At 34.4% G+C, this 15,995-nt stretch overlaps 1 protein-coding gene across 5 annotated transcripts in view; it reads right to left on the reverse strand.

Moving 5' to 3' along the window:
* Positions 1 to 14,362: 14,362 nt before the first annotated feature.
* Positions 14,363 to 15,995, reverse strand: part of LOC142336242 (sodium-coupled neutral amino acid transporter 7-like) — a 39,827-nt gene continuing 38,194 nt past the window's right edge. For all 5 annotated transcript variants that reach the window (XM_075384953.1, XM_075384945.1, XM_075384936.1 and 2 more), the window contains exon 10: positions 14,363 to 15,124. In XM_075384953.1, coding sequence (XP_075241068.1) covers positions 14,877 to 15,124 — 248 coding nt within the window. In that variant the 3' untranslated portion in view covers positions 14,363 to 14,876. The remainder of the gene's footprint in view (positions 15,125 to 15,995) is intronic.

The raw sequence follows: 15,995 nt of genomic DNA on the forward strand, positions 1-15,995 counted from the left end.
TTGAGAAAGGTTAGGAATGAATTTTCCAAGATAATGTACAGGGCCTAAAAATGATCGTAGCTGTTTGAAATTTTTAGGTGCTGTTAGATTTAAAATTGCTGATGTTTTGGTGTCAAGTGCTGCAGTTCCAGATTGAGTAAATTTATAACCCAACCATTCTATTTCGGTTTTAGCGAAATGACATTTGGGTAAGTTTATCCTGGTCCAATTTTTTGAGACATTTGTAAACCAACTTTAAATGATCTTCTTTCGAGCCACGGCTGACAGTTATACAATCATCTAGAAAAAAATTAGTTTCATCCAGTCCAACTAATGTATAGGTCATTACTTTTTTGAATGCCGCTGGCATATCAGATAATCCGTAAAATCCAGTAATAAAGCGATCTGTACCGGTACTTTCACTGCTAACAATGTTAAAGTTGCAATGCCGAGCAATTTCCCGGTCTAAATTAAGCTGGCTGTACGCGTATTTCAAATCCGGAATTGAGAAATATGCTGTTTTATGTGATGTGTTTGAGTTTAAATTTTGTTGTATTGTGTCAATCAGGTTATCGAGTTTAGCCATTTGATAATTAATTTTATGGATAGATTTATTTAAGATTTTAGAGTCTAGAGCCAATTTATCTGTTTTGTCTCTACTTACCGTGATAACTATTGGGGATATGAAATCTTTATGGGAACAGCTATTCAACTTTATGATGTACTTCTCATCTAGTAGTTTTTTAAGTTCTGTGTTAACTAAGGGTTGAAGATTAATAGACACTCTACGTCCGTTTTGATGTGTAGGTGTGAAGATTTTATGGAATGTAGATTTAACTGAGTGTTTTAACGATTTACCAATTCGAGAGATTAGACCAGGACAGTCGAAAACTATCTGTTTCTTGACTAAACATTGATTTTGATCAACATTTGAGACTTGTTAAATTTGTTTGACTGATTGTCCAAGTTGTGAGAAAAGATCTCATCCAATTATTGGTCTGTGGTCATCTTCAACAACCGTAACATTGACGTCTTTAGCTACCCAATCGTTATATGTTACTGAGGTTTAGATTACTCCGATTGTCTTGATTAAATCATTGGAGAAAGTTTTTAATTCGTGCATCTCCGGAAATTGTATCCAAAACCTTTCCTGACAATTCAATACTACTGCGTTTGTAGACTTTTGGTGATGATAGTGCAAACGCTACCCGAATCAACTAATGCTTTCTTGTCTGTTCTCCCGACACAAATGTTTACTTTCACTGGTTCTACTTCTCTAACATTGTCAATACCGGAGATTATAGCAACACAATCATCATCAAATTCATCATAATTGGAATCATAACTAGCATCATGGATACCATGTTTTTGAAATATTTTGTCAATTTGATTGACTTGCTCTACTGCAGTAGCTGAAGTACCGATTGTCGCTGCTTCAGAAATAGTATCGTCTACATTGTTGACCTTTGATTTTGGCTTTATTTGTTGTTTAGCCTTTCTACATAATTTTGCAAAATGATTTTCAACTCCACAGTTTTTGCAGATTTTTCCGCGAGCAGGTCAATTTTTTTGATGTGTAGCTGATCATCCATAACCACAGTTAGGACATATTGTCAGTTTAACAAAAGTACTCGTTGAGGGTCGAGATCTAATCCACGGATTTTAAATGTTTATGATGGACATATTCGCTACTTCATTTGTAGTTGGATGAGCAACTGTTCCCGACATCTTCAACTGATTTTGGATGCCCGTCTCAATGTTTGTTGCCACTTCTAAGGCCTTTTTAGCCGATCTCGTTTCTTTCAATAATTCTCTCTGAATCCCTCCATCTTGCATATTCGCAATGAAAACTTCCCGAAGAAATGGATTCCTCGTTGCTGCCAAGATCGCAGTTCAGAGAGAGTTCACGGAGACATTCGTAAAATTTTTCTACTCTGGTTCTCCTTTTAGTGGCTTTCGGGTTAGAAAAGTATAACGGTCAAAATTTATATTCCACTGCTTGGTGAATATCTGATCCAAACTCTCCCAAAGGTCCCTTGTAGATATCTGATCAAAGTGAATCGTTGGTTCTTGGGAGCCAAACATTCAACGGCCTTCCATGCCAAGACTAAGTCAGGTGAGCGAGACAGCTTTGTTTTCACAAAAATTGCAAGGTCTATCGCCACACAGTATTCCTGCTGCTTCAATCTTCTGACATTTGCTGAGCCATGCATTCTAGAGTTGTTCGTTCCGAATTCTGCGGTCTCTTTCACTTTGAGCGGTACAATTGTCCACATCTGTTTCGTAGATAGGTTCAGGGGGAAGAGTGACTTTATCTGTTGGTTCTTCTCGTAAAGTATCAATCAAGATACCCTCTTTAGCAAGTATGGCCAGTTTTAAAATTGTTCTCCAACGTTCCCATTTCAACGGTTGTTCCAAAGTCGGTCGCTCCCAAAGTGGTTCTGTTCCAAGAACAGCACGTTCTTTAGTTGCTGACTGCGCCATGTGATATCTCTTACTACAGAGATATGGATTTGAGCCACGAGTACGTAGTAAATTATTGAAGTTGGATTCGAGGGACGAATCCACTATACTCAGTGAATAGCAGAATTACAGTTTCCAATTTTATTCGGCAATAGTGTTACGAAAGCAGCACTGTTTTGGTGACGTGGAGTTCTGTCTCGAATCCTTATTGAACTATTCTGATGATAAATCGGAGAAGAATGAGAACAACTGAATTTCAGGGAGTTTGTGACGAGAATGAAAAGTCAATAAATACTGAAGAATGATCAAACTGAAAACTTGACTTTACAGTCGGCTGTAAAGTTTTATTTGTGTGAATATAAATATAAATAACTTTCAACTAGCCCAAGGACAACTAATGAATTAAGTACATTTTATCAAATATGGTAAAACCGTACCACAGTGGGATACTGAGAACTTTTATGTATTTTTCTATGTAGTTGATTGCAGTGTCAGTGTCTCAATTTTGATATACTTCTGCAAGTGGATACCTAGAGAACCTGTCTACTGATGCTAATTGTGTGTATCTTTATTGTTTTTGTCTGATATTGGCCCCGTAAAATCCCTTTGGATTTCTTCATTGGGTTCAATTAGTGTGGGTAATTGTGATGTGGTGCTTTTGGCAATAATAGATTTTAGGTTCTTTCCTATCTTTACGCATGGTGGGCATCCTTGGGTGAGCGTAATTTTTTCTCGATATTTTCTCGAAAACCAGATAAGATTAGCTAAATGAATCATTCCATTTGTCCTGGATGTTTTTATGGTTGGAATTCGCAACCAGTTTTCTAAATTGGGTTGGAATATATAACTTCTCATCGTATAATAGACATTTGAATGGAGTGGTGCTGAGGAATTCCATTAACGATTGAAGTGTTTTAGAGAGTCCGAATCCTTTTTTCATTAATTGTGAACAGATTTCTGCTTTCCTTCGGCTACAAAATTTCCTGCGAAAACTTTTCGAAGTATAATGGTGAGTTGTCGTAATCTGTTGTGTAAAATTGATTGTGCTGTTGTTTTGAGTCTAGGCGATGTCTTCCCTTCTCTTGGTTCTTTAGTTCATCTGTCTGAGTTGCTACGGAGTTTTTTACTTTCACCAATTGGTTGACACAAATTCATTTTCGTTTTGTTTGGGAATCTGTATCTTCTTCTTATAATATCTGTGGATGTTTCTCTGTTCGGTTTGTTTCTCGTTGTTATATGCAATTATTTGGAATAAGTGATAAGAATGATTTTCAGATATGTAATTTTAATTAAGCTGTGTGTTTAAATTTTGTTCGATTTTTTTTGTTTTGTGAGATTGGGGCGGAACTGGTTTTCGATAAGTTAATGGCAAAATTGGGTCGTTTTTGATCTTTTGGCTTGGAGTGGTTTATGACATCGTTACGTCTGGCGGCGTTTCGTGCTCTCTGATTTGGTTGTTTTCCTAAGCGTGCAGTGTAAGGTATAATGTAATGCTTGTATTGTGTTAATTACGTGACTTCTGTCTATATTTTCACCAGTTGTGGTGACTAGGGGTTTTTAATTAAGTATACTGCAAAACCCGCTTCCACTTCAAAATTGTATCAGTCTGTCTATACAAAAAATTAGTCAACTTTGTTAGGTTGTATTTCCTCTATTGTTTTTTAGTGCTGAAAGTATACCTTGATTGTCAGTTTGTAATGTGAAGTGGAATCTGTATAAGAATTATTTAAAATGCTCTAACGACCAAACATTTGCTAGTTCATTTATACTATATCTTTGTTTGGTTTTGTTCAAGAATCTACTTTTGTATGCTATTGAATGCCATACATTTCCTTGCTTTTGTTCCAGACATGCCCTTAATCGTTCTTTTACCTGCGTTGCATTTCAATCTTGTTTCTTTGTTTATGTTGAAGTGTTTGTTTTCTACTAAGTTTTTATTGCTCCTTTCAGCAAGAATTGCTAAATGGGGTATAATTTTTTTTGAATGGTGCATACTTCCCATGATTGATCATAGTTGTTTTAGTGCTTTGGGATTTTCGTGTTGGAGTAATGCGTCTTTGTTGGAGTTATTCCTTCTGAATTGGTTTTGTATCCTAACCATATTAATTTTGTGAGGCCGCATTCACATTTGTGAAGATTTATTGCAAGATTTTCTTCGTCCAAGCGTTTTAGTGTTTTCTCATTTTTTTCATCATATTTTTCTATATTGCCTATGGTTACAATCATTATGTTATCTAGGAAAGCGTTAGTGGTATTTACACCATTTACTGCTGTTGTATCTATCTTTTACTGTCGAACAGTTCGCGAGTCCATAGAATTCGTTTAGGAATCTGTATGTTCCTGTTGCGTTTTCCCCTATTATGTTGAATTAGCGATGTTTCTGTGTTTCGTGGAGTAGTAGGATTGGACTGTAAGCGTATTTTTAAAACGTTTTGCGCTTAGGTTGTTCTTAATTCTGATATTCTCGTTGCTCTTTTGTCCATTAGATGGTCTACACCCTGCATTTGACTTGTTTTAATATATCGCATCATTAGGTTTCTACTTTTAATAATTTGATTTCGTTTTACAGTTAAAATTACGGCTTATTTTTAGTTCGTCAGAGCAGTTTATTCACTTTTTAATTTGTTTCTCTTCTTTAAGTTTTCTTAATTCGTTCGCTATGTTTTATGTTTGATGTGGAGACATGGGACTTCCTTTATGTTGTGTGGGTTGGAACTCTGATATGAATACTGAACGGGCTATATGGTTTTTGGATCGGCCTAGTCTGGTGCATAGATGCGGGACTTTATTGAATATCCATTTGGATATTCTTTCGTGTTTGCCTGAATTATACAGTAATTTAATCTCGCCTTTTGTTTGTCTAAGTGTCATTGCAAAGTGTAGGCCTAGTTTGTCCATGATGTGTTTTCCTATGTTACTAATTGTGTTTATGTCCATGAGGAGGATTGTGCTTCGTTGTGCGGTTGATCATCCTGATTATATGTCCAATTGGATTATTCCTTTTATGTCTATTCTGTTGATTTGAAGCATCTGAACTCTTCTAGCAGCTTTTCCGGTGGCCTTATTTTTTCTTTGTTGTTTTTTAGTAGACAGCATGCCGTCTATGTGTTCAAGAAACTTATTGGACTTTCCGTATCTGCTAGCCAGAAGACTGTTTTTATTTATGTTTGATTCTTACCCGAATTCACCGCTATAAGATTTGATAACTTGTGATGCTTTTTCTTGTGTGAGTTTTATGGAGTTCATATAAATTACATTTGGCTAATTTTCTATCATTTCTCTGATGTAGCATGTTGCTTCTGGGTCAATTGATTCTTCTGTTGACCCCTGCTCCCTGATTGTTTCTTGTTCATTTATATTTCTGACTTTTCGTTGACTTGGCTTTGTGACCGTTTGGTTTTGTCTCTGTTTTTGTTGATTGTTTTGATGTTGATTCTGGCTTCTCTGTTACATGTTACAGTTGGATCAGGGTGGCGTTTCTGATATGCATAGTTTTTCGCAAAAAGTCCAGCCTTCGTGCAAATACGACTTACTTCGTTTTTAGCCTGGCAAATGTTTTGATGACCGCGGACCAATTTGTTTGCGCGTCGTTTGTGGTCTTGTATTTGACCTGTAGGAGGCGATGGCAGTAGTGGTGTTCTGTTTGCTCTTTTAATGAATTGTAAATTGTTTTTCCATAGTGTGTTTGTGTTCCTTGATGAGTGCGATATGTTCATCTATTGCTGCTTTTCTTGTCCCCTTTCACGTGCTAATGCACGGTGAACTGTTTTGCTAGGTGTTCTGTCTTCCCATATTAGGTCCATTTGGATTTGTTAGTTATTTACTCCCTGTATGAATTACTTTTCACAAGAAATTTTTCGCGATGTTCCAGTTGCATAGTGCTGTCTGTTTTTTTATATTTGAATGAAATGCTTTTACTGGTTCTCCTTCTTTTTTTGTTGGCACCTGAAAAACTGGAAACCACTGAATGATTTATTTCGTTTTTGCATAAAAACTTCTTTTAATAATTTCACTAGTGCGTCAGTCGTGCTTTTGTGTTGGCCAGTGTGAGGGAATCTCTGATAAAATATGTTGGTCGCTTCAGCTCAAAGTGAAGTGTAAATGAGGTTTTTTTGCCTTTGTGTCCGCTTCTTCTAGGGGGTAGTGTCTATCGGTCTCTTCGCCTCTATTTCTTCGCATATGTTTTGCCAATCGGTCCTTCTTTTCACATTTCTTTGTTCTCTTTCCCTTCTTTCGGCTGTTGTCTCGCTTGCTAGTGCTGGTGTGTAGTGTGGATCTGCTGGATAATCTAATTCTTTGTTCTCTGGCTTCGGGTGCAGGAGGTTATTATTTTGTATATTATCTTTAACCATAATTGCCAGTTTTAAAGTTGACAACCATTTGTCACAGTCTAATTCTGCTTGCGGTCCACTATCCCAAAAGAGGTTAACTTCTAATGGGTAACGAGCCATGTTGTGATAAAAGACAAGCAGACAAAAGAGCAAGATTAAATCTTGAATTAACATATTTCAATCGATGGGTAAAAAGCAGAACTGCAAATTTTATGTCGTGCGTTGCTCGATCATGAAACAGGTACCAGTTGGCACTGAAATTAAATAATACAATGTGTCGCTCTATATATGTACAACGGTATACAGTTGGTAACATTAACTCGAGACAGCAATTTCAATCAATATGAATCTAATATACACAAAGATAGATATTATATTTTAATCGTGTTTATATTAGTACGTCTAATAGCTTTGTTACGTTCCATGTGGACTTTTCCATCAGAAACGTTTTATGTTTAATGTTATTATTATTATTATTATTATTATTATTATTATTATTATTATTAATTTTATTGTTATTATTATTATTATTATTATTATTATTATTATTGTTGTTGTTAATATTACTATTATTATTATTATTATTATTATTATTATTATTATTATTATTATTACTGTTATTATTATTATTATTATTATTATCATTATTATTATTATTATTATTATTATTATTATTATTATTATTATTATTATTATAACTATTATTATTAGTATTATTATTTTTATTATTATTATTATTACTATTATTATTATTATTATTATTATTATTATTATTATTATTATTATTATTTTTATTATTATTATTATTATTATTATTATTATTATTATTATTATTATTATTATTATTAATATTATTATTATTATAACTTGAAATCTTTTCAAAATTTCATCATGATGACTGCTCTTTTCTGCGAAAATCGTAGTTGAGAAAGCAAACACGATTTCTGGATCTTTTTAAACTGAGACCGCCCATTTGTAAGTCATAATTGTAAAAATTTGTGATTAATAGAATTTTTCAGGAGGGTTTTTGTGATAGCTTACTTTCGTTTGAAAAGCGTTCCATTGGCCCAAATACCACAGATTACTACAACTACAGGTCTTTTCATTGCAAAAAACTGCAAAGTTTACACATTTTTGTGGAAGACGGCAAGTTGGGCTGATTCTTTGTAATCTCTGTGTAATAAAATTGGTCTCTGGGCTGATCTTTGTGTAATAAAATTTTGAAAATTACTGGAAATATCAGATATGTCTTTGCCTCATTAAAATGTAGACAAAAACTAAAAGTTGATCATATAATTGTTCCAATCTGCTTCTGTGGTGGGGGAACCATAGGGTCAAGCTGGTTTTTTTGTTAAGACAATTTTGGCCGATCGATATATTCATCGTACAGAATTCTGATTGGTCCAGCCTAGAAAATCAAAATGAAAAAAAGTTTTTTCGGATACCAACAGTATTTACGACAGTTTTGTGATCGTTAGCCTCACTTCCATTGATTTGTTCCCAATTTTCGTAATTTTTGTTGAAATTTTGATAAATTTTGCTAAAGATTTGATAAAATTGTTAATAATCGTTCTATTGGCTTTACTGCTAAACATAATCGAGAGTTCCCGGTTGTATGATCCATCTCATTTGGCTAAAATGTTGGCTTAGTTTTCAAAAATTCAAAACTTTTTTTAATTTTTTTTTATTGAAAAATGGTACAAAATATGTTAATTTAGCCGCTTTCTACCAAATTCACGGGTTGCTTAGAGGTGAAAGTGTCTGCAAAATCGTTGTGTACTCAGATGAGGGCTGTTTTTTCCTGCCGTTCCTAAAAAATTGTTCTAAAAGTAACAATCTCTCGGCTTTGTGCGAAAATAATTAAACATTCATCAAAAAATACGTCACTTAATTTTGATATATAATGATTTTCGTTTGTCAAAAAATCTATATGGCAATCATTTAGAAGAGTTATGATTTTTAGACAGCAATACCAATAGCAAGACAAGTTTTGATCGCATCGTTGATTTTAACAACGAAAAAGTGTTCGGATAGTATTTTGGCTATGTTCTTTTTAAATTTTTTAAAAAAATTTTCACGCAATTATTGAGATGTCTGATTTTCATTAAGAGGTACAGTTACACAGTAAAGTTTTTCTTGTTTTTTCCCAGCATTTGTTGTCCTTTTTATAATCGTATGACTAGCTCTAATTAATCAAAGATCTATTTCGCTATATTGGGAGTTTTTAATAAATTATCCAAAGTTTTCAGTTATCTATAGGTATTCTGCAAAAATTAATTCCAAATTTTCAAAAATGCATAATTTGTTTTCAATTTTTTTCTCCTTTTTGTCAAAATGCCCCTTTTTTGAACGTTTGGATAAATTTTTGTTTACAATGACGAGAAGCGAAAGCAAAACCAGTGTTCAACTAAAAATGGATTTTCACAAACGAAACGTTATTCGGCTTGGAATGAGGCACAGTCCTTTTTTAGAATTTTTTTGTCAATTTGGATAATTACAATTAGACATTACAATGGATTCAAAACAAATCTCAATTATTGATAAATCAATCTTACAGACAAATGAAGGCCAAAAACATGCATTATTTTTTTTAGACAAATAATTAAATTTCTTCAGCTTTAACACTGTAATTCCCTAAAACTGTTTATCAAACTTTCAGTTCTGCCTGTATTTGCTGTTATTCTTTAGTCTTTTTAATTAATCTCATTAAAAAAACAGGTCAAATTAATTTCGAATGCGGTTCTTTGACCTTAATTTAAAAAAAAACAAAGAGATAATGGTTTTTTCAAGATTTGCCAATTTTATTTTTATTTCTGTCACCGCTTAGCGTAGCTTCAGCACGAAGGAATTTTTTCAATTGTATTAGAAAGTAAAATTCATTGCTGTTTTATCTTTTAAATAAGTTTCACTAGTGTTGATACAACGAGTTTCAGTAACTCTCAAATTCTGCACGTTTTCCCATTTTTGAGGATGCACTTTGCTGTATTGTATGATTGTCACGTTGATGACAAAATAATGACAAATCATATATCACATTGATTGCTTTTGAAGAAGTCGCAATTGATTATAGTAATTGTTTTAGTGAATAGATGCATTTAAAGGCTTTGAAACCGTTTTCTCACAAAATTTATTTGACTTTGTTTTCATTGCATTTTTCTTACACTCTGGATAATGACAGGTCTCACTCACATCCTAAGGAGGTATAATCGAAGTTATATAATGATTTCAGTTGATAGACAAATCCGTTGATGAAATTAATGTTTTTTTAAAGTTTAAACGTATTTTTTATTTCTACTCTTTTTTGTCTGATTCTTAATTATTCTCAATAAAAACCAGTCCTGCTTTTTTTCTGGTGAAACAATACTTAATTTGTTTAGTTAGGAATTTATTTAAAGCTATTGGACTCTGAATTCTGGTCTATATTAATGCTTGGTTTTTTGTTCGATTTTGTCGTTTGTCTTATGTATTAGTATGGTCAATGGAAGATACCGTGGGCATTCGAATGAGGCATTATTTTTTGGTATTTTCGGGTTGAGTTTAAAGGGTTTTTTAAATGATTACAACAATTATTTTTGAACAATATATGATCTTTTGAAAGTTTTTTCTTCCTCATTTGGTAGGCAAAATAGTGAGTGACCGGCGTCGAAACATTGTGCCAATGAACTTTACCGAGTCTCCTCGTAAAGTAAAGTCTTTCACAATGAGATAATTTGACTGTTTCGTATTTAAAATGCGGAGTCTTTCCCATTGTAGCCCCCATGAAATCATAGCCCTCCTTATGGTATAGTTACCATGATGGGGGCTATAGGTTATCTGACTTATTAATCAAATATCAGCTAAAGCATAGTCCTTCCAAAATATGGGCCCACTGATGTTCATTTGTGAGAAACAATTGTTTTCGTACAATTGTTCGTGGAGTTTTGAGTTCTGCCTGTATTCTTCGTTTTGTAAACTTGAAACTTAGTCTGCACTATTGAGAGATACAACTGGTTCTCTAAGTATTTACAAGTCAATCTATCTAGTTTTTCAGATGAAGGTTTATGGTTATGAATTTTGAAAAAATTTGGTTTAAAAACGAATTCTTGAAAAATCTTCAATCCCTTTTCTCTTAATTTGTAGGAAAATGTCAGCAATCACAGGTTGATTCTTATTTCCAGAGAAAAATTATACTACTTTTCCTCATAATTAACTTTTGCATCCTCTGAACTTTCAAATTTTGATTTTCTAGATAATAACCAATTTTTGGCTTTTTGTTTTCTTGCCACATTACAACGGTATGATGATTCTCATTAGCTTTGAAGATGAGAACATTTGAATAAAGTTACTTTTTCTATTAATCAAGGTTTTAACGGCTCGTACTTTTCTCTCTCAAAGTTCAATCGAATTGATTTTTGATGTGAAACTTTTTATTGTAGTCGTATGACATTCTGCAAAATGACAGGTCGCATTGGCTTCCCAAATAGGTAACGACGAAACTCTTCAATACCTTCAGGTGATAGTTAATGATTTTAATGACTTCTTTTCTATATTTGACTTTCTTGATTTTCTTATATTTGAATTGCGTTTATATATAATGACTTCGTTCTTTTCAATACTTTTAACGTATGATCAAATTTTACCCTTTAGTTTTTGTCGACTTGTTACCTAGTCTCAATAAGGACTGGTCTCATATATTTTCTAAATAAAGACCAGCTAGTTGTTTGCGGAAGCCATTTGGATTTCTGGCATTCTTTGATTCATTTGACGGTCTCCGTTTAAAACAAATTTTCACTCGATTAACAGTTATTTTCGAATGTTTACATTTGAAAGCTTTCATTCCTTTGCTTTGTTGAACAATTAGCTGAAAAGGGGGTTGAACGGGGTCGGAACATTGTGCAAACCTACATAAACGAGCCTCCTTGTTATATCTAAATATTTCAATTTACTTCGCTTATGCTATGATTTCGATAGCAGAAAATTTAGAAAAATTCGCCCGGACATCTTGGCAGATCGTTTTGTTTGCTGTTTCCTGTCAAAGCTAAGTCGAAAAGGTCCTTAAATTTTTCTGCTAAAATTGGTAAATTGAAGAATTCTAGCAAATTGTTAGGTAGCTCCCATATTTGAATTGTAGTGAGCAGACGATGGGCTTTTCTGGTTTTATAAAGACTACTCAATGTGATGACATCGACCCATTTTGACAGATCATAATTTTGAAGGCACCTATATTCGAGAAATAAATATGACTTTTCTATTTGCCTAAAGGTGTGTGCCTGTGTGTTGGGGGGGGGGGGGGAGTCAAGTGAGGGGGGATAGGGTTGTTGAGGGAGGTCAACCTTTTCAAGATTAACCAACGCCCTTCACACCATGAAATTGTCTGCGCAAAGTTTTGCTGAATCGCATTTTTAGAGTACAGCAAGGCTCTAAGAGAAATTAATGCCCTCCTAGAGCGCTACCTGTTTATCCGTTGAGGCCGAAAAGTCAAATGGGTCAGACAAAAAATCGGTCAAGCGAAAAATCGGATCTTTTCCGTTTGTGCCCCCATCTCAGCTTAGTGCACGCGTTTTATTTGCACTCCCAGACGCACGTACATTATTTTTTACAATGATTTACTATGTAATGTCACGTGCTCCGTAACTGGGGGTGCATAACGTACTGGGGGGGGGGGGGGGCACAAACGGAAAGATCCAAAAAATCGCATTAAAAAAGACCACAGGACTATAAATGGTAACTTCGTATTAGCGCAATTTAAAACATAAGAATCCTACGGCTGGAAAACTCACGCTGACATTTTCTTTTTCACTAATTAGACACATGAAATGGCATTCTCACATCATAATGCAGAAATGGGTATTCTTTGTGAAAGCTTTCCCTTTTCGCGTAGAATCCATGTCATTATTTGCCTTTCAAAAAAAAACGTCGTTTACACGAGGTATAAAGTTGGCTCGTTGCAATCTTCATTGCAATTTTCGACTTGCTGAGAAACAGATTATAAAACTAAAGGTCAATTATCTTTTTTCGTACACTTCAAAACAATGAATGACTTAATCGGCAGAAAAGATGAAAACATAAGCATAATAATAATCCCCAGCACAAACGAACAAAAGCTACATGAAAAAATAAGATAATAGGGGCCATTTTCCTAAATGTTCTCGGCGGATTTAATTGCAATTTTCCCGTTTCTCATATTTCTGTCTGAATTCCGTTTTACGTCACGATTAAAGGGTGGGTGGGACAAGCGTCAAGGCATTTGAGGGTCAAATTCTAATTACTTCAACAAAATTGGGCCTTATTTTTTTTTGACAAGGATGAAGATGAAATTAGCGTTCAGCAAGAGCAAATGATAGTAAGCTGCGAATTGATGCAGTGAATGACATAGCAAATGAGAGAAATGCAATGCAGAGTAAAATAGTCTCACACACAAACAACAAACATACATACAAACAAGAAAGGTTACAAGGAGAGAGAAGAAAAGGTTGAAGAAAGATATAAACATGAAAAGGTACCAAACACCTTTCCTCTTTTATGATACAAAATTAAACTATCTGAGACATTTGCAGATTCACTTCATAGTAAACCGCTAATAAAGTTGTGATGACGATTTAATTAAGGCCTGCCCATTTTATATGATTAAGAGTGATTTGATCCATATTATGTTTATTTATTACTCTTGCAGTCCCCGCAACGAGCTATCGGCAGCAAAGCTCTGCGGGTGAAAATTCAAGCGCCGGCCAGGATCTTTCCAACCTTTTACCAGATTTATTCTGTCAAAGTGAAACCCAAAATTTCCAGCTGAAAAATGCGAGTTCAAACGGCATATTACTAGAATAAATTCATTTTGATTGCAAAATTTAGGAGACCATTTTGAGTTAAATCGTATTCGAACTTGAATTGCAAATCAAAAAAGAGCCATTATGGACTGCAGCACGAGTTATTTCTTCAACGCGTAATATAAGGACCCGTTTCTGAGTTTTCTTTCAAAAAAATTGCATGAAATGTTCCGTGGTTAACTTACAATTGTTTGAAGACCGCCGATCAACACGTAAGTTCAAATTAATTTGTAAATCAAGCTAAGCGATCCATTTTTCCATCTTTTTTACAATTTGGTCACACTCGTCCTTTGAGTGTGCTAGAAGTACACAAGTATTGGAAAAATCCTGGCTTCATTTAGAAAATGAGAGGTTGAATATCCCAAAGAAACAAATGGCAAATAAAGAGTACAAAAATAAACTTCTCCACAGTTACATAAGTGAAGTACTATGTCATCCAAAAAATAAACTGTCAAGACAATTTTACTCCAAAAAGATCAAAATAACATATAACCCACAAAAATATTATGAAGAGATTATGAAACGAACAAAGAAGAACTTATTAAGTATGCACGACATTAGCTCCGTTTAAGTACATCTACTATTCTAAACTTATGTGACCTCAAAAGAAGCTATAGTGTGTCCCATAAATTGAAATAATGGAAAGTTCGAAAAACACCAAATCATGAAAGTGAGCAATTAAGTGGTCAATTTGAATGTCAACAGTATTTCTTGCAGCACTATTTCGTCTGCTTTTTTTCTAAATGTTTTACCTTAGAAATTTTACCTTTGATCTCTGTTCACTAATTTTTAAAACGGTTGCTTATTTCAATTTTATGGGACATGCTGTATTAATATGGTTTAATAAGAAAAGCATAAGCGCAACAGCCAATATGCAGCAAAAGCATCAAAAACAATCATCAAAACTGGCCAACAAACAAAACACAATGTTTAACTCAAAATCCTCGCAGGATAAATTATTGGGTAGCCAGTTGTTGACAAAACAATTACATAAATGAACACAAACCCGAGACAGCATCGAACAACCAAAGCAAAAAATACGACTATTGGATAATAATTTCCATCCCTTTTTCTGTCAACAAAACAAGTTCGCAAAAGTTGTACTCTAACTAATTCTAAGACACTGTGGCTCGAATTGCAAAGCTTCCGTTCATTTTGTTGACTCTTTTGGTGGTTTTCAAAGTGATGTCCACTGATTGACAAATTTTGTTCAGTCGGGTCTTCGAGTATTCCTAACTCCTTCGAAACTTGAGCTCGATCTTTGTTTCCGTTGTTCTTCATTTTGCAAGATTGGAACTCAAGCCGCAGGTGGCGACGGAGAGATGTCAGAAACAGATCCAGATTCCTTAGTCTTTTTCCCGAGCTCATCACAGATATGAGGCTCACTTTCGCTGGATAGAACTGTCTCCAGAGCAAGATAGTTGCCCTGGATGAAAAGAGCACAGCCGAAAGCAAACAGTACAATTCCCAATACCACAACTGCACGTGTTAGGACTTCGCCTAGCTCTTCTCGACGGCTCCAACCAATTTTGACAAGAAAAGCGCCTAAAGCAGAGCTCCACTGAAAACTTGCCATTTTTTTCCCGAGAAACCCCTGTACTTTCTATAACATTCATATAATGCTGTATTTTTATTGTCATATCTAACACCTCTTATTAGGCTGCACATATCGTTATCAATGTTTAGAGGGGTTAGTGGGTGGGCGCAGGGGGTTTTATAGGCAGGTTTTTTTATGATTTTTATTTCAATCGACGCATATTCATCAGAAGTTTAGAAGATATGAATTCAGAAAAGCTGATTGGCTTACTTACAGAAAAATCCTGATAGAGGTTGGCCAGTTTCTGCAAGCAACAGTGAGTTGAGTTCCACGTATAATCGGTTCAACTTGATCATGCCTCCATCAGTTCAAGCAAAATTTTGCATTGTAAAATCAAAAAGTTAACGATCTCGTTGGACCGATTTTACGTGGAACTCAACTCACTGTTCTTTGCAGAAACTGGCCAACTTCTATCTGGATTTTTCTGTAAGTAGGCCAATCAGTTTTTCTGAATTCATATCTTCTAAACTTCTGATGAATATGCGTCGATTGAAATAAAAATCATAAGAAACCACCAATATTATGTTGACTAAAATTGACTTCAAAAACAGGCAGTTTATCAAGCAAAATTGCATTTTGTGCGTTTACTTTCGTCAATGAGAGTACATGTTACAAACTAAGCTACTGTCAAAGAAAAAGAGGTAAATGTTCCAAGAGATGAAAATCAAAATTTAAGTCATGAACAAACTTGCTTCAGATAAAAAACCTGTGTAATACCAATATTCCTCTTCGAATCTCAAAAACCTGTGTTATACCAATATTCCTCTTAGAGTCGTAAAAAGACCACTACGTTTTCAATAATTGCTTCAAACTTTTCGC

Source organism: Convolutriloba macropyga, chromosome 1, assembly GCF_964194025.1.
Source record: "Convolutriloba macropyga chromosome 1, txConMacr16.3, whole genome shotgun sequence".
Taxonomy (NCBI): domain Eukaryota; kingdom Metazoa; phylum Xenacoelomorpha; order Acoela; family Convolutidae; genus Convolutriloba; species Convolutriloba macropyga.